This window comes from Hyaena hyaena, unplaced genomic scaffold (genome assembly GCF_003009895.1).
Source record: "Hyaena hyaena isolate Hyena2069 unplaced genomic scaffold, ASM300989v1 scaffold_498, whole genome shotgun sequence".
In the NCBI taxonomy this organism is placed as follows: domain Eukaryota; kingdom Metazoa; phylum Chordata; class Mammalia; order Carnivora; family Hyaenidae; genus Hyaena; species Hyaena hyaena.
The window spans coordinates 828682-851564 of record NW_024081131.1 but is presented as its reverse complement, the minus strand read 5'-3'; the positions used below and the strand labels follow the sequence as shown (position 1 = coordinate 851564).

At 38.2% G+C, this 22883-nt stretch overlaps 1 protein-coding gene across 1 annotated transcript in view; it reads left to right on the top strand.

Annotated features, from left to right (window-relative positions):
- The first annotated feature begins 7003 nt into the window (after positions 1–7003).
- The window catches only part of MPP7 (membrane palmitoylated protein 7), a 206297-nt gene continuing 190417 nt past the window's right edge, over positions 7004–22883 (top strand). Inside the window, exon 1 of the mRNA XM_039254767.1 lies at positions 7004–7108. Within this exon, the coding sequence (XP_039110698.1) occupies positions 7072–7108 (37 nt within the window). The 5' untranslated portion in view covers positions 7004–7071. The remainder of the gene's footprint in view (positions 7109–22883) is intronic.

Below are 22883 nucleotides of genomic sequence, written 5' to 3'. Positions count from 1 at the left end.
GTTTGGTCATTTATATTTTCTTACATGTATAGCGCCCTAACAGGTGGCCAGTTTTAGTCTTCATTTTCTATGTGTACTGACAGATTATAGTCTTGGAATAGACAAAATACAAATGTGATTTTGCGTATGATTAGGAACCGCCTAGTTTGAAAATCTGTGTCTGTCATTTCGCATGCGTTTCTTCATTAAACAATGGCAGTGGTTCTTAAAAACTCTTTTCCTTTGACTATTTAAATAATAACCAATAAAAATATTACCGGAAGGCAACAGAACGAGGCGGGGAGGGGCGAGGGGGGAGGGGGGAATCCCAAGCAGGCTTCTTGCTCAGCTCAGAACCCACGACCCTGGGATCGTGACCTGAGCCAAAATCAAGAGTCAGACGCCCAACCAACTGAGCCACCCAGCCACCCCTGGATCTTTTTACACTCAAATTATTAAAGACTCCAGAGAATTCTATTTATGTGCATTATACTGCTGTTTACCATAATGGAAATTAAATCTGAGTAAAAACTTACTTCGGTTCATTTAAACATAAATATTAGGGGTGCTTGGCTGGCTCAGTCAGTAGAGCATGCGACTCTTAATCTCAGGGGTTGTGAATTTGAGTCTCACATTGGGTGTAGAGATTACTTAAAATTGAAATCTTAAAAAATAGCAACATTAAATTTACTTATTAAACTTACGTTACATGTTAAAAATATTTTTATGAAAAATAACTTGTTTCTCAAAAGAAAAAACATTCATAAGTTGGGAATTTCTCTGGTACCTGGATTAATAGACTATTTCCATATCTGTGTATTTTTCAGTTTGTTGCTGTATATTTTGGTTGAAGGATATGGAAAAATCACACAGATCTGCAGATAGAAAAGGGAGTGTGTTTTAATATCCTATTCAGTGAATTGTGGAGGTTCTGTGGTACTACACCAAATCTCGTTACCTGCGTGTTTATTAAAGGGAGCTGCAATGTGGAATCTGAAAACCTATGAATAAGCTTATCATATTGGAACTTTTGAAATCCATTGCCCTGTCTTGAACTTTGAATCTTTTATTTATGCATGATTTTCTGATATCATGTACTGATATTTTCAAAAATAGTGGTTCACAATCCACATGTAGATACTGTTTTAAAAATCACATTTATTGGGGTGCCTGGGCCGCCTAGTTGGTTAAGTGTCCAACTTCGGCTCAGGTTATCATCTCCTGGCCTGTGAATTCGAGTCCCTTGTTGGGGCTGCTGATGGCTCAGAGCCTGGAGCCTGTTTCAGATTCTGTGTGTGTGTGTCTCTCTCTGCCTCTCCCCTAATTATGCTCTTTGTCTCTCTCAAAAATAAACAAACATTAACCCCCCCCACATTTGTTAATATCACCACTGATCTCAGAAGAGCCTTTGGGTGTGGGGAAGCTACTGGAACTATGTGAAAAGGGGGCTGGGGTTCTAGTATGCTTGCCTGTCTCAGTTACCATGGCACCTTGCAGGTGAGGACAGCCTATAGTGGGACCAAGTTTTATAAAATTCTATTCTGAGGGGCTCCTGGTTGGGTCAGGAGGTTGAGTCTCCCACTCTTGATTTCCACTCAGATCATGATCCCGGGATTGTGGGATCAAGCTCCATGTCAGACTTTGAGCATGGAGCATGCTAAAGATTCATTCTTAGAACACATGGATGGCTCAGTTGGTCAAGTGTCTGACTCTGGATTCCAGCTCAGGTCATGATCTCCCAGTTTGTGAGATTGAAGCTCACATCAGGCTATGCACTGACGGTGCTGAGCCTGGTTGGGATTCTCATTCTCTCTCTCTCTCTCTCTCTCTCTCTCTCTCTCTCTCTCTCCCTCCCTCCCTCCCTCATATGCACTCTCTCTCACTCTCTCAAAGTAAATAAACATTAAAAACATTAAATAAACATTAAAATAAACGTTAGATTCTCTCTCCTTCAGACCCTCCCATTTTCACGTGCGTGTGAATGCTCTCTCTCAAATTAAAAAAAAAAAAAACTTTTTGCCTGAAACAGCTTATGTTTTATCATTAGCAACACACATTGTCAATTTTTCTTGACGTTGTAGACTCCTTTCATTCATTTGCAAGGCAGTATTTACCAAACTCACCTGATGAAGGTGAATAGCTGAATAATTTGCCTTTTAGTTGTTTTTCCAAATAAAAATGGTTTTTCATGAAAAACATGACTAATACAGTTTACAGAAGGCATCGCACAGGTGAGACAGACAGGACTTTAGTCATGGCAGCAGTGTGTTCTGCGTACTTCTCGTTTCGCCACGTGGAATGTTAAAAAGATGGAGGCTGAGACACATTATTTAGTAATTAAGAACTTTTTACTTTATTAAGAGCATTCTAGACTGAACATTTTCCCTCTTCTCTTCTTCCTCCTCCTTGGTCTTCGTTTTCTTCCTTCTTCATGAGAGTGCTTGGCACGAAAGAGTACAAGGGTGGGTAATTGCAGTTTGGTACTTCATTGTTTTGCGCACTGTTCATTTTCACCGTCAGTGAAGATGTGCACACAGTACAAAAGGCGAATGGCATCTCAGTATTTTTATGAAAATAATTTTTCTCCTGAATGCCTCTGAGAGGGTCCCGGAGACCGCTGGGGGTGGGGTGTGTGTGTGTGTGTGTGTGTGTGTGTGTGTGTGTGTGTGTGTCTGCACACCACACTGAGAAAACAGCTGGTACAAACGGCATAAATACCATTTTACGTAAACAGATCTATGCCACTAAGCTCCGTTGCCTCATTTATTTTCTTAGTTATAATTTATGAAATTTTGAATAATGTTAACAGATACCAGTTTGCTGCTTGTATTGGCTAATATAACGAATAGATCTTTCAGATGGAGCTTTTAAAAATTTGTCCATGTAAATTTTTGTTTAGAAGTTTACTCTTTGTCCTATTTTATTGCTCTCTCAGATTTTGAAAGTGTAACTTAGAATATTTGTTAACAGAAGTTACTGGATTACCAGGTACAGTTAGTCTCCAGCAATGGTAGCATATTAATATTATTCAGTATTTATGATGACAGTGAATTAGAAGTTTTCATGTTCTTGAATGCTCCACCTGGTTGAGAGCAAATGTGTTTGGAAACTAGATCTACTGCTTGATTTTGTTGTTCATCTGCGTAAATTTCACGGGTATGTGTAGTGTTGTGATTTATAGTAACAAATATGTATCCGTGGCACGGAGCTCCTAAATACCCTTGGAATTATCCAGCTGATAAGAGTGCTAAAGATATCTTGTTAGTGATAACCTGCCCCTTTCAGACACACCTGAGATCATGGTAATGCCATGACTTGTGTGAAGGTCTGAGAATGGGGGCTGGCTGCCTGATGACCAACCTCGATTAGGTTAGCGATTGGAACTTGCAGTCCCACCTATGGAGATGCGAGAGGGGCGGGGGGGGGGGGGAAGTGATTTAATCAACCGTGCCTATAAAATGAAGTCTCCATAAAAACCCCAACAGGAGTCATGGCGCTGGAGAGGGAGAGGTCATGGAGGCAATCTTTTCCCTCCCATGCAACTTGCCCTTGGCATCTCCTCCATCTGGCTGTTCCTGAGTTGTATCCTTTCATAAAAAATCAGTGATCTAGTCAGTAAAGGTTTTCCTGGGTTCTTTGAGTAGTGGCTCTAACCAATTCATAGAAACCAAGCAGGAGATCGTGAGAACTTCCGGTTTAGAGTTAATCAATCAGAAGCACAGGTGACAACTTGAACTTGTGACTGACATAGGGGGGTGGTGGGGGTGGGAGTAGTGGCGGTTTTGTGGGACCGTGTCCATAGCCTGTGGGATCTGATGTTGTCTCCAGGCAGATCGTGTCAGAATTGAATTAAACTGTAGGACTCTCGGCTTGTCTTGCAGAATTACTTGATGTGTGGGAAACCACATTTGGTGTTCTGTATAGTGAAGTGGTGTTTTATATACTGAAATACAGAGAGGAAGAGACACACAGGAAGAGTGTGTGTTTCTTTAATTGTGCATATGTGCATATTAATGAAAATTTTTGCAGGGGCCTGTTTCACTAGGTACAATTAAGACCATATTTGCTTTACTGACAACTCAAAAGAACTTTCTGTGACAAACACTTGCACTTCTGTGGTCTGCCACTAGATGTCATGAGAGCTACGGGAGCTGTCAGTTACCCAGGGCCAGTAGAAATTGAACATTGTAATAAGCTCGTAGACCTTCACATATTTCACTATTTCCACATGATCGATGCCAGCAGAACCTGATACTGTGTGATATATAGAAGCAAGGTACAACTGGAATAATGAAATTTCAAAAATAAGCCTTTTTAAAGGAGGGTTGTAATAGTTCTGTTGGGTATTGTAAATGCTTCAGGTGCACTTGATACCGCTGTTAGGTTCCTGGCGTTTGGGTCTCTCTCTTTTTTATGGAAAGATGGATTGAACTTCAATTTAAGAATAGTCTGTAATCCCTCTCAGGACATACTGTAACAGCTGGTATTTTTGTGTTGTAGTAAATCGATTCCATACAACAGTCAGTAATAATTATGGCTGGGTTCTGACAAATTCCAAAGTCTTTTCAATAAATTTAGCCAAAGAAAATAACATGATTACTAGAAAAATTTAGCTCAGTTTGAAAGTTATACCCAACAACTCTGCTTCGTTCCACAAAATAGTAAGCATTTTACTGGTTGGCATTTTATCAAACCATTTATTTTTTTTTTTATGAAGATACTTCTCTATGTTCTGAGAAGATAATTAGTTTGTAGCATATATTTCTTAGGTGATACAGCTTTGGAAACATTTAACTGCAAGTGTTCATTATGAAATAAAAAATGCAAAACGCTAAGGCTTTCGTAAGTGGCTTTATACGTCCAGCAGCAGTATCAACTCAGAAGGGTGTTTTGATGTGGGAACGTAAGGTTGTCTTAGTATTACTAGAATGTTTGATATGAGCAGGAGATCACTTATTATACAGTGTTTGCAATTTATAAAAGTGAAGCACCGTAAGTTCTCGAAGGTGTGAAGAAAATGGTAGTTTGCATGGTACAAACTATATTATACATATATTTCTACAGTTAAACAATCGGCACTATTTAAAATATGACTTCTGGTGTAAAGAGCTTAAGTTATCTCTGTAACACACACGCATGTGATAGCTGTCTACCCACATACATGTACATATTGCCCTAATGGGAGAAATGTGTGTGCATATGCTTTCCAAATTTCAACTGTTTCCTCCTTTTTTCTCAGCAAAACAGAAAAGCCTTACTGAATGCTTTCTTGAAATAATGTATGGTCTGTTTTTCACTTTGTATTCCAAGTAAGGAACACCTGTATGTAGCTGAATTTTACTCCTGATTGTTTAGAATTGTTTATGAAAGCAAAAGTAGAGGTACCTTTTAAAATTATTGGGGAAAACAGCCTCCTAGGCGAGCATTAGTGACACTGAAGTCTTTTTCTCTTATTTTTAGCTTAGTGATTTATATTTTCATCTGGCATTTACAATTAACTGCTCTCATAGTTTTAATTAATAGTCTTCTCTCTCTGGGTACGTCTGCATATTTTAACTTTGCCAACCTTCGTAAGACGAAACAAAATGCAGGCCACTCCAACAGATAGTCTGGTTCAAGAGAGTCTGGTGAATTTTCTCATACTAAAGTTAGCTTTGATAATTAAATAGCTAATTTAGAAGGTCTTAATAGAATTTTACAGTTTGGACTTTTTGAAGGGAAGTTTGGCAGGTTCATTTTTCCTTATTCTGTCATATGAATCAGCAATTTAAAGGCTTTACGAATTGAAGTGAGCCAGTTTTTTGAGTGTTTACAATATCTGCTTTTCTTGTTAATATATGTTAAAATATGCTTTCAAAGTACTTACTTTGCTTTATAGAGAACTGGAGAAAAGGCACCAAAAAATGGACCCAAACACATTCTGTGGGTCTTCTGATTTCTAAAAAGTGTAAATGTAGTGTATTTTCCGTAATTAGGCAGCCGTGGTCCAAATTTAAACCACATGGCCTTCTCCCGGGTGTCAGGCCAAGGTAAATTTTAATCTCGCTACTTTCTTTTATGTTTGCATTTTATAATCTCATTGCTTGAGCTAAACAACCCCAGCTATAACGGCCGGCATTTCTTGTTTGCTTGTTACGTGCCAGATGCTCTGTTGCGAGCCTTAGCGTATGTAATTATCAAACAGTCCTGAGGTGCTCTTCTCTCCATTCGTCTGTAAGGAAATTAGGGCACAGTAAGATTCAATAATTTGTCCAAGATCACAGACTTAGCAGAATGAAAGATCAGGACAAACTCTGGAGTCCCCACTCTTTAGCTACCATATGATAACGCTTTGCTAATTTTGCTAATTATTTTAGGATAAACCTCGGCGAAAACCGCTTTAGGAAAAAAATGAATATTTTTCAAAGGTGCATCAAAGCTTAGTTTTTACTAAAAGAATTTACTTTCGTGTGTTAGCTTAGATTGGTGGTTTTGTTGAGATTATTAACACTTCTGTGAATCTCTAACATCATCAATTCTCGTAGTTTTTCAGGGTGATTTCGCGGCTTTCAGGTAGAGAACTTTTCAGTTGTCCTATTAGGACGAGCTATTGAAAAAATTACAATTACTCAGAAGTTCTGCGTTAGAAAGATAGCGCGGAATTACGATAATAGAGGCAAAGGATTTTAGAATAGCATTGGTGTAAAAATCTTCTTTAAGGTCTCAGTCTGTGCATTCAGCACTCCAACTGTGAAAATCTTTAAGGAAGCCTTGATACATGCATGAGGAACTTCTGCGCTTTTAATTAGAAATAGCCCATCAAGGTCAAAAACTCTCGCACTTAATAATATTTGCATGTAGCAGAGACAAACTTTGGAAGAACCGATCTTTCCGGCAAGTGTGTTGGAATAAGAATTTTGAGTTAGTTGCTGACTGTCGCAGTTTAGTAATCTTCCCTATTATTATTTTTAAAGCGTTTCTTCTCCTTTTAGAAACGGCCTGCACGATACATCTCGGTCGACAGCGTGGCTGTAGGCCACTGAGCTGGAATTCCGTGTGGCTTTCTAAGCGGAGAGCGTTTGGTGTGCATCGTCTCGGCCTGCAGCTCACATCATGCCCGCGTTGTCCACAGGATCTGGTAGCGACACAGGTATGGGAACCCAAGAGGGGCGGGTTTCCTTCCCTCCGGACTTAGATTTTCTTGTTCACAGCGAAAACCGGCATGGCTTTAAGTAGGTGCAAACAGATAATGTCTGTTTTTCTGTAACCTGCATGAGGGGTACAAAACCCACTTAGATGCCTCCTTCCAAGGTAAAAGCTGTCAAAGGATGTTGGGCGACCATTGCTTTCTCCAGGTAGTGATGACTTGTGCTGATGCTCTTCTGTGGTCTTCCCCTTTGTGAACATGCCATCCATTTAAATTACTTTAAAAAATAAATGAGTATTTTAAGCATGTAATAGAGTACGGCAGATCCTGTGATACTGCCGTTCCTCCTCACTCAGGTTCGATACCAGATAGGAACTTTCTGCCATACTTGCTTCAGACCTTGCACTGTTTTCCTTTAAGAAATAAAATATTGTCCCTACCCCATTCTTGCGTTTTCTTTCTTCCTGTCACTAGAGGGGGTAGGGGCGGGGGAAGCAACTGTCCTGAAGTTGATATGTGTCATTAGGGATTCAGTTAAAACCAGCATATTTCACCTTACTGTCAGTTGTAAGATTTCGTGATACTTAGAGTGAAGAGTTCCAAGAAAGAGAAAAAACACACGTATGTGGAAAATCCTCCTCCTTCCGACCTGTTTCAGGAGGTGGGTGAAGGAGGTCAGTACCCCTTTGAGGTCCTGTTGTGAGGTTCCCCAGAATCAGCACTCTTTGTTTTTAATTAAAACAAATTCTTTAGAGTACGGTTGACACACTATGTTACATTAGTTTCAGGCGTCCAACAGAGCGATTCAGCTTCTCTATGTGTTAGGCTACACTCGCTCCCTACAGGTGTAGTCACCGTCTGTCAGCCTATAGCGCTGTTACAGTACCATTGACTGTATTCCTTATGCTCTTTTATTCCTGTGATGTATTCATTCCGTAACTAGAAGCTTGTGTCTCCACTACCGTTCCTCCATTTTGCCCATCCTCCCCCCACCTCCCCCCCCCGCCCCCCACAACCATCAGTTCTGTGTATTTATAGGTCTGAGAATCAGCACTTGTTAAAAATGTAGATCCATAAACCCTTCCCAGATTTTTTTTTTTTTTGAGAGAGAGAGAGAGGGAGGGAGTGTGGGAGAGGGGCAGAGGGAGAGGGAGAGAGTATTTTAAGCAGGCTCCACGGCCAGTGTAGAGCCTGAGGTGGGGCTCAATCCCAAGACCCTGGGATCATGACCTGAGCCGAAATGAAGAGTCGGAGGCTTAATGGACTGAGCCACCCAGGTGCCCCTCCAGAACTATTAAAACAGAATGTGAGTGGGGTGGGGGAGCTGTGCCTTGTACTTTTAAGACCCCGCAAAAGAAATTGCATGGTGTGTGACTAAGGGTAGTGTCCTGTGCGTTGCACTGACCATACTGAGTTTGGTTCCGTCACTGCCATCTGTAAGCAGCTGAGCTAGTGGCCTCAGTGTGGGCAGTTCCTGGTACCATAATTTTAACAAAGCTGAATCACAGATTTGGAAATCTCATTCTTGCTGTTTCAAGCATATCCATCCTTATGTTTTGGCAAGTTTTGTCTCATCTTTATCCATCAGTAATGATTTTTTTCCACTGTAATTTACACTGAGGATTAGTTTTTCTGAGGAAGTAACTTTGATTTTTAAATAACTGAAAATCTTTTTTTTTTTTTTTTTGAAGGCATTAACTTGGAAGGCAGTTTCTTTGGGAAAAAAAATTTTTTTTCTTCATTTTAGTTTTTATATAGTCCCACATTGTGTTCTACTATATAAAATGAATGATTTAACTTTCCATAGTGGTTTGGGAAATCATAGATAAAATTTATTTGAGCCATAAATTTACTACAGTTATGTAATGAATAAGTTTTATGCCCTACTCTTCGCCAAAAATGCCTTAGTTTAATTGAATGCAAAATACTGTTGCTTACATCTGTCTCAAGGAATGATTAAAACGGAGTATTTATAGTTTATGGAGCAGTTGAAGGGTCAGCCATGAAAATAGCAGAGGCTATTCAGAATTTAAAAAGGACTTTTCCACATGTAGCAGGCTCCCTTGGTGCCGATTTCAAGTGCCTGTATGACTCACACCTGGCTTTGTGCTAGTTTTTTATTTTTTTTAATGTTTGTTTATTTCTCAGAGAGAGAGAGAGAGAGACAGAGAGACAGAGAGAATGGGGGAGACACAGAATCTGAAGCAGGCTCCAGGCTCTGAGCTGTCAGCACAGAGCCCAGTGCGGGGCTCGAACTCACAAACCATGAGATCATGACCTGAGCTGAATTCGGAAGCTTAACCAGCTGAGCCACCCAGGCGCCCCTCTTTGTGGTAGTTTTTGACCTATGTGCCCAATAAGGTTTGAGTCCAGCCGAGAAGATGTGCCTGTTCAAGAGTCACTGGGTTCAGGAGAGCTCCAAAGTGTGGTGCATGCACCAGATGTGTATGGTGCCCCTGTAGTCCCTGGCAGACAGATGCGGTTTACCAGTCAGGGGTCACTTTTACCCTCAGCAGGGTTGCTTAGCAACGTCCTCTCCCGGGTACAGAGCTAGAGAGCATAGCCGAAGGGCAGGAGCTCGGGCCACAGGGGAGCGGCTCCCAGTGGCCCCCAATGCACATAACCCTCACGTGGGAATATACTTTCAGTGTACAACCTCTACCGCTTCTCCTTCTCCCCCTTTCTACTTCTTTTACCAAGGAAAAAATGTAAATTACACAGGTAGTACAAAGTGTCAAAGATGCATAGATAAAAAAAGGAAAGGAATTCTTAATCACCCACCCTTTCGCTGCCCATATCCTTTCCTTTCTCCATCTGATGAGTGTACTTCAGGAATGTTCTAAGTACATTAAACACTACATGGATGTACATAAGTATATTGTTTTATGTCTTTGTTCTTTACTTTGTAATCAGATTCTGTCCTGCTCTGTGGATTGTTCTAGAACTTTCGTTCCTATACCAAGTAATGTCTCAGAGCTGGATTTCCACAGGGTATGTGTTAGTGTGTAACCTATCTATACATACATTTGTATATCTACCTCATTCTTTTAAACTAAGGCATACTTTCCTGTAGTATCACAGTATAGTGAACCATACTTCTGTTGATGCAAACCCTGGTTTTACTCCTTTTATAACATTTTGGGGGAAAAGATGTGAATATTTAGTGGATGTTATCAAATTGTCCTCCAGGGTGATTCTATGGACAGTACGTTTGAGATTCTTTCCCCCATATTCTTGTTGAGCTTTGATATCATAAGCCTTTGTAATTTTTGCCCATTTGATGGGCAAAACATGGAATCTTAAGTGTTGAATGTGTATTACTCCTGATATTGAGCAGATTTCCATTCGTTTAATGGCCATTTATTCTTCTGATTTAATTCACATCCTTTCCCATTTTTCTATTGGTTATCATTTTTTTTCATGTTTTTATGGAGTTTCTTTTACTTGTATTTTGTATATTATGGGGCATTTTAGGTTGAATACCATTTTTTCTGGTCCGCCATTTGTCCTTTTTTTCTTAAATAGTATTTTATTGAAGTTGAAAACTTTTATGTGGACAAACCCATCTTTTCTCCGTGGTTCATGCTTTTTTTCCTTGTGCTTGCCTACCTACTACAAGGTCACGAAGATATTCTCTAAGATTTTCTTCCAATAATGAAAACCGTTTGTATACATTTGGAATATTAGTCCAACTATAATTTATATGTAGAGTGAAGTAGTAATTATTTAATTTTATTTCCCACATGAACAGCCAGTAGTCCCCAAATAACTTACTCAGTAGTCCATTCTTTTGACCTAAATTTGTACTGTCCCCTCCATAGTACACCAGTATCACATATTTTCTGGGTTTTCTTTCTTTTTTTTTTTTTTTTTTTTAATTTCAACGGACTTTATTGTTTTTTTTAGAGCAACTTGAGATTTACGGAAAGATTATGAAGATAATACTGAGAGTTCCAGTATACCTTATATCTTGTTTCCCTGATCAACATCTTACCTTAGTTTGGCACATTCATTTCAATTAGTGAATCGATATTGACACACTATACTTTATTCAGATTTTCTTTGTTTTCCCTAATGGTTTTGTTTTTGTTTTTGGCTCCAGGATCTCCCATTACATTTAATTGTCATTGTCTCATTAGGCTCTTCTTGGCTACGAAGGTTTCTGACTTTTTTTTTTTTTTTGGTCTTTGGTGACCTTACAGTGAAGAGTTCTAGTCAGGTATGCTCTAGAAGTCCCCTCTGTTGGAATTTGTGTGATTTAAGGGCCATTTTTATCATATCAAGGATACATACTCTCAACTTGATTTATGACTGTTGATGTTGGTTAGCTGGCTGAAATAGGATTTGTCAGATTTCTTCACTGTAACGTTATTCTTTTCCCAATTCTTCCACACTGTACTGTACTGTACAGCCTACACTCTGTGTTACATTCTTCCTCCTTTAGGCTAAAGTATCTATGTAAGATGTTTGGAATATTTTGTCTCTTTTCTCCTATTTATTCAGATCAGTGTGGACTCATGGATATTTACTGATATTTTGGGTTATAATTCAATACTACCTTTATTTTGTTCAAGTTGTTCAGCTTTGGCCACTGGGAGCTGTTTCATTTGGCCCCTCTGATATTCTCCTGTCAATGTGGGCTTGCTTGTTTGTTTGCTTTTGGCACTACTAGGTGTCCCAGGCTCATTTTACAGTGCTCCAGTCCTGGAATCAGCTACTTCTCTAGGAAGACCCTAGTGCCTTTTACTGGGGAATGGGATTAGAACCCAGGATCTGGGTGATGCTTTGCATATGGCTACTGGGTCCTCTCATGTGATAGAGCAGAGAAATACATGTATGCACACTAGCCCAGGTCGAGACACACATTATAAACATTTTTGTGTACAATCAGCTGTAACTATAATAAGCTAAACATGAATTCTTATAGACGTTGCCAACTGTAATTAGCAAATGGATCATTTTAGCCTCCTTCCCTTGCTTATTTGTAAATTCCCACCCCCAACTGTGAGAAACCTGGCCATCACCATCCACCATCCATTTACTTAAATTGACCGGTTCCGGTGTACATGTGGTTAACCTGTACCTCCTGGGAAATGACTTTTATGAACTAGAGAGTTGACCTTGTTTTTAGTCCTCTGATAGAACCATTCTGTTTTTAATCTTATGAAATCATTCCTTTCGTGCCTAGTACCTATGCTAGTTTTAGTTTTATAAATTCATTAAGTATTTTTTCCCAAACATCATAAAATATGAAATGTATATACAGAAACACACATGAAACTTTTATAAGACAGTTTTAACTGGTTATGATGCCAGCATCCATGTGATCACCATAGGGTTCAAGAAACCAAGCGTCTTGAAAGCCTGAGTATTTCTTCTTTTTCACAGTCGCCTCAACCTCCTTAGAGATGGACAGTAAAAAAAAAAAAAAAAGTTGCTATTTTACACTCTACATAAAACATAGTTTATGATTTATGTAAGCTCCCTAGGCCATAAGGTTTAATTTTGCTTGTCGTAGAACTTTATAAGTGGAATTATACCACATGAATTGGATTAGTTATATGTGTTACAAGCACCTTCTCTTGTTCTGTGGCTTGTCTCCTCATTTTTGCACTTCCCTCCCCTCTTCTATATGCAGAGGTTATTAATTACAATACAGTTGAGCACCATTTTCCTTTAGGTTAGTGATTGCTGAATTGTATTCATGAAATATTTCCTTCACTGACGATCAAAAAGTCAACTCTCTTTTCTGTTTCCATTTTGATGTTGCAGTGGTGACGGTGAACATCTTTGCTTTTAGTTCTGGGTCTCAAAAGGAATTACTTCAACCCTTCTTCTTTGTCATACTTGCTCTAGATTCTTTTCATATATGCCCTTTACTGGATTAAGAAAGCCTCCATTCTTCGTTTGCAAAATGATTTTTTTAATGACTAGCCATTGAATTTTGTCAGGTGATTTTTATGTATTTATTGTGATGATCATATGCTTTGTTTCTGTGAATCTCTACACAGCAAATTTCATTGATTTTTTGACTATTAAGCCAACTTGTATTTTAGAGAGAAACCCAATTTGTTCATAATTTATTATCCTTTTCATATAATCTGGATTTAGTTCATATTTTATTTATAACTTTAATATCTGTTTTTATGAGTGACTTTTGCCTGTAATTTTGTTTTCTCATTCTCTCTAACAATATTTTAGCCTCATGTAGTGAGTTGGGAGAAGTCTTTACTCTTCTGTGGACAAGTTTGTGAAAGACTGAAATTAGTTTTTACTTTAGTGGAATTTATCTGTTAGGTTACTTGGGTTGGACATTTTCTTTTTGATAAGAATATTGGTAATTATTTTAAAATTTCCTAGAAGGTTCAGGCTTTCTCTTCTTGAGTTAGTTTTAATGACATAATATTTTTCTAAGAATTGGTACATTTCACCTAAATTTTCAAATTTCTGAAAAACTTGCTCATAATTTTATTTCATGTGTGCACTTTCTGTATTGGTGTTTTTTTTTTTTTCTTTTTGGTCCCGATATTCGTAATTATGGTCTTGTCTTCTCTTTCCTTAAAACTGCCTGAGTTTTGTCAGTTTCATTAGTCTTTTTAGATATAGAACTTTTGGCCTTATGAATTTTCTTCAGTGTATATTAGTTTTTATTTCATTGATTTTTATTCTTTTTCTAGTTATGAACATGTGTTCATAAATTTTAACCTTTTTCTTTTCCTAATGTTAACATTTAAGGCTGTTTCTCCCTCGATACTGGTTTTGTTACCATAGAACTACTTTGTAATTGGTTATTTAGAATTTTCTTAAGTATACAAATAAGAATTTTTAAAATTTCTTTTGTTCCTGATTTTTTTCCTTAATTGCTTTGTGGTCAGAAAACTTAATTTGCATATTTCAGTCCTTTGAAGTTGTTTGTTAGACATGATGGCCAGCTGTATGGTCCATTTCTGTAAGTATTCTGTCTGTCTAAAAAGAAGGTATTTTCTGCAGTCGTTGAGTTTAGCCTTCTGTATATGCGTACAGATCAGGTTTTTAATTAAGTTACTCAGATTGTATTTTAAATGATTTTTTGTTATGTTTATTTTCTCAGTTATCAATGGAAGTATTTTTAAAAAAGTTTCCCTTTATGACTATGTATTTGTAGTTCTGTTTAGTTTTTGTTGTATATATATATAATTCTGTTGTATATTTAAATTATTAAAGACAAATTTGTTATTTTGCTGGTGAATTAAGCCTTTTTAATACATTTTATATTAAAGTAAATACTTCTGTTAACGTTTGCATAATACATCTTTTTCTATCCTTTTACTGTCAACTTTTCTGTATTCCTGCTGTCTTACAGCCTTTGTGAATTAGAGTTAGAGCTTTCTGAAGTAATGAGTTGGACGTCTTTGCTTTTAACTAGAGTATCTTCAATTGATTATCATTTCTGATTTTTAAAGTTTAAAATCTTACCATATATTGTGTCTTCTTGTCCTGATTTTTCAAAGTTTCTTTTTCTGTTGTGTTTTCATTTGGACTGGTTAGGATTTTCTTTTTCCCTTTTGATTTTACCTTTTCACAGTTTTGAAGTTAATGCATTATCTTATTTTATTAAAGTATGTTTGATATGCGGCATATCGGTTTCAGGTGTACAACATGATTTGACATTTGTATACATTGCAAAGTGATCAGCTCAGTGAGTCTAGTTAACATCTCTCTCTGTGCAGAGTAACACAATGTTTTTGCTTGTAATGAGAACTTTTAAGATTTACTTTCTTAAAGCAACTTTCAAATTTTCAATATAGTATTATTGACTATAGTCACCATGCTGTACATGACTTCCTTTTATAATTGGAAGTTTGTACCTCTTGATCCCCTTCAGCCCTTTGACCACCTGCCCCCCACCCTCTTCCCTTATGGCAACCACCAGTGTATTCTTTGTATCTATGACTTTAAAGTTTTTTTAGATTCCAGGTAAGTGAAATTGTATGATAGTTGTCTTTTTCTCTCTGATTTCTTTCATTTAGCGTAATATTCTTAAGGTTCATACAAGTTGCAAATGGCTAGCTTTTTATTCATATAGCTTATTTATTTTTATTTTTATGGCTCAGTATATAGTAGTGTACACGTGTGGTGTAAATTCTCTTTTTGGTGTCCATTTTAATAACTTTTTGGAGCTATGTCTGATTTCTTACATGCCTTCATTAAGGTTTTAACTTGGTAATACATGTACATATTTTTTTTTTTTATAGGAAGTTCCTTTAAAAATGTTCAGCCAGCATTCAAATTATTTACACCATGAGCCAGTCTTGTCAGGAAATCTGATTAACCTTCTTTCCAACATCAAAATCATGACGTTTGTTCCTTAAAGCGATAGTCAAGTTACACGAGATATTGAATATATCACTGCAATATACCACTACCAGAAGCCCTTTGAAATAAACCAAAATGGACTGTATTGGCTTTGCCAGTGTCCTAAAAATGTGTTGTTTTCATCTTTCATTTAAAAGATGAATGTGATTATTTCCCCTCATTGCTAATGTGTATATTCCATCATGGTAAACAGGGTCTTTAAGTTGCTGTTCTTCAGATTGTTCCCAAAATGAAGTACATTCTGCAGTTTTGAATGGACTGTATATTACGGTCCATTTTTTGAGAGAGATGGAGTGTGAGTGGGGGAGGGGCAGAGAGAGAGGGAGACACAGAGTTTGAAGCAGGCTCCAAGCTCTGAGTTGTCAGCACAGAGCCCGAAGCAGGGCTTGAACCCACAAGCTGTGAGATCATGACCTGAGCTAAAGTCGGACGGTTAACCGACTGAGCCACCCAGGTGCCCCCTGAATTTATATTTTTACAGTGCTCTTTCCACAACAAATCAAGATCATTAGGTGTGTGGTTGACTGCTAATGTTCCGTGTGAACGAAACGCAGTGTACAAATTAGCATTTGGGTACAACCTTTTTTTTTGTCTTTTGTGGTAGTACACACAGCTTAGGCTCCTTACCCTGAATCCATCCACTTAATTCTCGTCCTTGTGACTGCTCATCAAGTATTTATGAATGAAGTGAAAAAGTCTTTTTCATGTAGTATGGGTTTTTCAGTAATAAACGGAAAAGTCACTAAGTGGTATTTTCTCACACTGGCTCTTAAAGGGTCAGAGTGTGTCTGCTTCTGTGCTGTTGACAGTTTTCTCCTAAGGGAGATCACTGCTAGCGTGCCATGTGATAGCAGTTACTCTCTTCTGCTGTATGCTCTCATGTTACCAGAAGTCCAAGAATCCTTTTTATTTTTGAGTTTTTCAAATGAGTGGCTTTATTTACTACAAAGTCACCTTCAGTAAATACTGTTAATTAGAGACAGTTAAAAGTTTGTACACAGAGGGGCGCCTGGGTGGCTTAGTCGGTTAAGCGTCCGACTTTCCCTTAGGTCATGATCTCGCGGTTCATGGGTTCGAGCCCCACGTCGGGCTCTGTGCTGACTGCCAGCTCAGAGCCTGGAGCCTGTTTCAGAGTCTGTGTCTCCCTCTCTCTGACCCTCCCCTGCTCACGCTGTCTCTCTCTCTCTCCTAGAAATAAATAAAAGAATTTAAAAAAAAAAAAGTTTGTACACAGAGAAGCAGATAAGTCAGATGAGACCATGTGCAGAGGGGTTAGCTGTGGTCATTAGAGTTAATGTATCTTATTGTGATTCTTAGTCTTTACACAAATGCTGTGTAAACAAGTTGCTGAATATTTTGTATCTCATGGAATTGAGCAGAAACTTTGTATATCCAACAGTCATATAAGAGATTTCGCCAGCAATTTTTATTCATTATGTAATATCTGTCCTTTATTTTGAGACTCATTTTGTCATCTTAATGGCAATAGTGTGATTTCTGTTTTAGGTGTAAGGAGTGCAATGTTTAATAATGCATTTGTAGCTTATTTTTTATCTTAAAGTTTTTCTTTAAGGTGAAATACATATAAAATTTTCCATTTTGACTATTTTAATTATACAATTTGGTGACATTAAGTATATTCAAAGTACTGTGCAAAACCTCACCACTATTTCAAAAACCCTTTTCATCACCTCCACAGAAAGTTCATGTCTGTTAAGCAGTAACTTCACTTGCTCCCACCCCAGCTCCTGACAACTACCATTCTACTTTCTATCTCTAGATTATAACTCTTTTAAATATTTCACTGAAGTGGGATTATATAATATTTGTCACTTTGTAACTAACTTAGACCACTTAATGTACGGTTTAAAGGCTCATCCATTTTGTGGCATGTTCCAGAACTTCATTCCCTTGTATGGCTGAATAATATTCCATTGTGTATGTATACTACATGTTTATCCATTTATCTGTCGATGGACACTTGGAGGTTTCCACCTGTTGGCTATTGTGAATAGTGCTGCAGTGTACATTGCTATGCAAGTATCTGTTTTGAGTCCCTAATTTCAGTTCTTTTGGGTGTATTCCTAGGAGCTGAATTTTCCTGCGGTACAGTAATTCTGCATTTAGCTTTGTGAGGAAGCACCAAAATGTCTTCCACAGGGTCTGCACCATTTTACATGCCTTCTAGCAGTGTACGAGCATTCCAAGTTGTCCATACCCTCATCCCTACTTGTGTCATTCTATAATTTTTGATTGTAGCCATTCTAGCAGGTGTGAAGTGGTACTTCATTGTGGTTTTGACTTGCATTTCCCTAATGACTAAAGATGTTGAGCATCTTTTCATATGCTCATTGGCCATCTGTATATCTTATTTGGAAAAATGTCTATTCAGGTCCTTTGCCATTTTTTTAATTAGATTACCTTTTTTGTTACTGAGATTTGGAGTTCTTTATTTATTTTGGATATTAAACCATTACCACATTTTCAACTTTGCAAGTATTCTTTCCCATTGTGTAGATCTGTTCACTTGCCTTATCATATCCTTTTGACAAAAGTTCTAAATTTCATTAAGGTCAATATCAGTTTTTTTTTTCTGTTGCTCATGATTTTGATGGCATATCTAAAAATCTATTGCCAAGTCCAAGATTATGAGGAATTACCCCTTGATTTAAAATTTGAGTAATTTTTTGTATATGGTGTGAGATAGGGGTCAAGTTCTTCTGCATGCAGAAATCCAGTTGTCTTACTATTATCTAGTTTTCATCTCTATTTAAATTTTTTTTAACATTTATTTATTTTTGAGAGAGAGAGAGAGAGAGAGAAAGAGACAGAATGCAAGAGGGGGAGGTCAGACACACACAGACACACACACACACACACACACACACACACACACACACACACAATCCAAAGCAGGTGCCAGGCTCTGTGCTGTCAGCATCAGAGCCTCATGCGAGGCTTGAACCGTGAGATCCTGACCTGAGCCAAAGTCAGATGCTCAACTGACTAAGCCACCCAGGCGCCCCTTTTCATCTCTATTTTTAGTGACTATCAGATTTTATCCTTGAAAGCATTAGTTTGTGCTTTATCTGGAAACAGATTATTTGTGGAAGAGGTCAGTGTCCTTGGTTTAGAAATTATTAAACTTTGGAAGCTTCACTACTTTGAATTTCCTAACTCCCAAAGCACTGGGGATAGGGGAACTTGGCTCTCATTTTATCTCATTGGATAAAATCCAGTTCTTAATGTCATGCTTTGTATTCTTTGTTTTGGTAGCTTATTTTTTGGTTGTCTCTATGAAATAAAGGTATTTTTAGTTCTACTTCCAGCATAGATAGATTCACTATAAGTTAAGGTTGGAATCCTGTTAACTTTCTTTATTGATGCTATTCTGGGATGCATCTTATCTAGTAATAAGTAGCAGGAAAAGGCCAATTAAAATTCATATTAAATAGAGTATGAAAAGAGCAAGAAAATGGCACGGAAGTGATCAGAACTTTAGAAAAAGGAAATATAAATCACGAGCATATGTTAAATATAATTTGGGAACATTTCAGGTTATAAATGTAACTGTGCGAATTCTTAGCATGAATGTAGAATGTATCCTGCTGAATTTTCCTTTATCGGCATAATATTTCTGACCACACTTTATAACGGTGCTTTGACTTTCCCAGTGGGATAATAAAAAGGGCATTTTAACAAAAATCTTTCTCAGTAGTATTTGTTTTTTGTTTGTTTTTAAAATTCGGTGTTCATATTGTTCCCTTTTGGAGTGAAATGCCTTGTCAGGTATGTTGTATTTTTTTTGGTTGTTGACTTGAAGACCTCTTTCAGTGGCTCAGTCACCACCATCATTGCTCACCCTTGAATAGCTCTTTGACATTACATTTTGTCAGCCTTGTGAAGCCCTGTATTTTTTTTTTAAAAATGTCTATTCTTTATTTTTGAGAGAGAGAGAGAGAGAGAGACAGACAGACACAGAGAATCCCAAGCAGGCTCTGTGCTGTCAGCACAGAGCCTGGATGTGGGGCTCAAACTCCTGAATGGTGAGATCATGACCTGAGCCAAAATCAAGAGTCGGATGCTTAACCAACTGAGCCACCCAGGCACCCCAAGTCCTGTACTTTCACGGTGATCTTTTTGGCATCCAAGATAAAACCCAATGACATTAGTGTAGGGGGCATGTGTTAAGTGGGAAGAAATGTTTAAATGAGGGCTAGTATTTACATTGTCAGATTATTGGTGAGTATCCTGTTTATTTTCCTTTGTAATCTTGTAACCTTTGGGACTTAGAATATGCAGAAGATTGGAACCTCTCTGTTTGTATTACTGATTTCAATGGCGAGCCTTCTATGAGCTAGTTTTAAATCTTTGATCTATTTTAGTTAATTGAGTAGATGACTAGATATAGTTGTGTAAATTTTCGAAGCACAGTGGGGATAAGCAAATGGCACGAAAGATGATTAGGGAAGCTCTGACAAGCATGACTTCTATAGCGCAGGCACAGCCTTCTGCATCAGTCATGAAAAATCATAATCCTGTTGTGGGTCTGAACCGAGGTGAACAGAATCTTAATTGATTTTTTTTCCCCCCCTTCGATAGTGTTGTCAGTAGAAACTGTCATGCGGCCCCTGACAGACCACTGGACCCTGTAATGCTCAGCGGTCTGAACCTTAAGCAATAAGAATTAATCTGTTCTCTTGCACTGTTTCCCATGAGGTTTGGAGTCCACTTAGCATTTTGGGAAATTTCCGTCCTTGTTCTCCCAGCAGTTTCTTGATCAGGAGATCATGCTACATTGACATTTAAATTGAAGGGAATATTTCTTGGTGGTCTTCTTATGAAATAAAGAGTAGTTACATCGGGAGGGAATTTTTCTCGCCCAGTTTTTCATATATGCTTGTGTGTATGTGGTGCTGGTTAAAATTAGCCATATTGCTAGGTTTTGTATTATAAATATTCTTCATTGTCCCAAAAGACAATTTGCCTTTTTTTTTTTTAATAGAAAAAAACCTTAACACAGTCTTAGGGTTTTAGTACCCAAAAGGGTTTATTGACAGTTCAAGTGACCCATATATATTAAGGACTGTCTCGTAGTTTTCGGAAACCTGTGCTGCAGAATTGTTCAATATAAAGTATTCTTTTCTCAAAAATAATACAGAAAAACTGGGGTAGGTAAGCCAAAGACAGGACAAGGACCCAGGTCCAGGTCGAGTCAAAAAGAGGGCTCAGAGGACACTGACCGCCCCCCCCCCCCCCCCGATCTTATAAGGCATTATCTTTAAGCAGTTTCAAAAAGTGAAAACCAGCATTGGAGGAAAATTACAGTCCTCTTGCATTCCTAATCTCAAACTGGGATTTATAACTGTATATTCAGATCAGAATTCAAACTAGACTTTACTTATGAGGATTCAAATGAATCATGTTAGACTTCTTCCTTCAGAGAATCCTTCAATGCGAGTGAGAGGCTATCTTTAAAAAACAGAAACTGTTGTATGTAAGCCAATTTGACAATAAATTATATTAAAAATATGTTATTTTTAAATGATTATTTTTGAGAGCGAAAACAAATGGGGAGGGGAAGAGACAGAAGGAGACAGAGGATCCAAAGACGGCTCTCTGCTGATAGTGGTGAGCCCAATGTCTCACAAATAGTGAGATCATGACCTGAGCAAAAGTTGGATGCTCCACTGACTGAGCCACCCAGGTCCCCTGCAAGTACACCTTTTTAAAAAAGCCCTAAAAATTCCAGGGCACCAGGGTGGCTTAGTCAGCTAAGGATCTGACTCTTGATTTTGGCTCAGGTCATGATCTCATAGCTTGTGGGTTCGAGCCCCACGTTTGGCTCTCTGCTGACAGCACGGAGCCTGCTCGGGATTCTCTCTCCCCCTCTCTGCCCCTCCCCGTCTTGCTCACTCTCTGCCTTTCTCAAAATACATAAACTTAAAAGAAAATAAAAATAGGGGCGCCTGGGTGGCTTAGTCGGTTAAGCGTCCGACTTTCGCTTTGGTCATGATCTCGCTGTTTGTGGGTTCGAGCCCTGCGTCGGGCTCTGTGCTGACTGCCAGCTCAGAGCCCAGAGCCTGTTTCAGTCTGTGACTCCCTCTCTCTCTGACCCTCCCCTGCTCACGCTGTCTCTCTCTCTCTCTCCTAGAAATAAATAAAACATTAAAAAAAAAATTTTAAAAAAAGAAAATAAAAATAAAGAGCCCTAAAAATGTCAAAATTCTCAAAACATGTGCTTTAAGTTAAAATCTATGACAGATCACATTTGAGAATCAGGAAAACTTTTGGAGACTAGTGTATAGGATAGTAATGCGTTGTGCATCTCAGTGTATGGCTGACCTTTCCACTATGTTCCCATACTTTCAGAGCTATTATGTTTTTTGAATTAAGAAATTTTTCATGCTAGGCTAGTACTTGGTTCTTATGGGAAGGCTTATTTATTTATGAATTAGTTCATTATTTATTCAGCAAGTATTTACTGAGCACACGCATGCCGGCAGGTGGAGGATATACACATCCATCTGGGTGCCTACAGAACTGAGCACCAGTGTCTCAGGAACAAGGCGGACTGTGGTCAGTATCTTGAGAGACCGGGGATAATGTGAGATGAAAGTTCAGAGTCCGCAGAGATTTAGTGCCAGTTTTTGGGGTAGGTGAAAAGAGGGGCACCTGAACTGGGACTTAAGAGATGAATAGGATTTGGACATAAAATTATTTTGCATGGCGGAAACCTGGAAATTTCTCCTAAAGGAATCATTTTCCTTAGGAAAACAAATTACAGACAGCTCATGAGTTCCGTGGAAATGAAATTTCACCCATTCTGGTCACTTACGATATGTGAAAATTAATAACAGTTCAGACACTGTCAATTCGTGATCAATTTCTGCCCATTACATATGAGATTCCTTCTTTCCTCCTCAAGATACTCTCTTCTCTCCTGACCAAAAACAGTGGAAGGAGAGGAGGAATAACCATTTTATTCCTTCTCTCTGTCCCTACCTTTTCCTTACATCACCAGGGCAATTCACTTGCTATTTATTGTGCACTTACTGTACGCCATGCACTCTCCCAGGTACTAGAACACAAAAATGAATGAGCACACATGACCTTTTTTCTGAGAAAAGCTTTTACTGGGATGGAGACAGTCAATTAAGGAATAGAATAAAAACTCTTAATGTGCAGTAAGAAAAGCAGGATGCCAAGGAAGTCAGTAACCTGCCTTGGGATATAAGGCCGTCTGCATTCAAATCTGGGTTCCATTGAACACTTAATCACTTCAGTGTTTGGTAAAAATGTGTTCTGAGCTTACCTGAAAAAAACTTTCTCTTTGGTAATATAAACTTTTTAAAATGGGTTTATGTTACTATTGGAATTTGTCATTCAGAAGACATGACTCTTTTTTATGCTGAGAACAAAC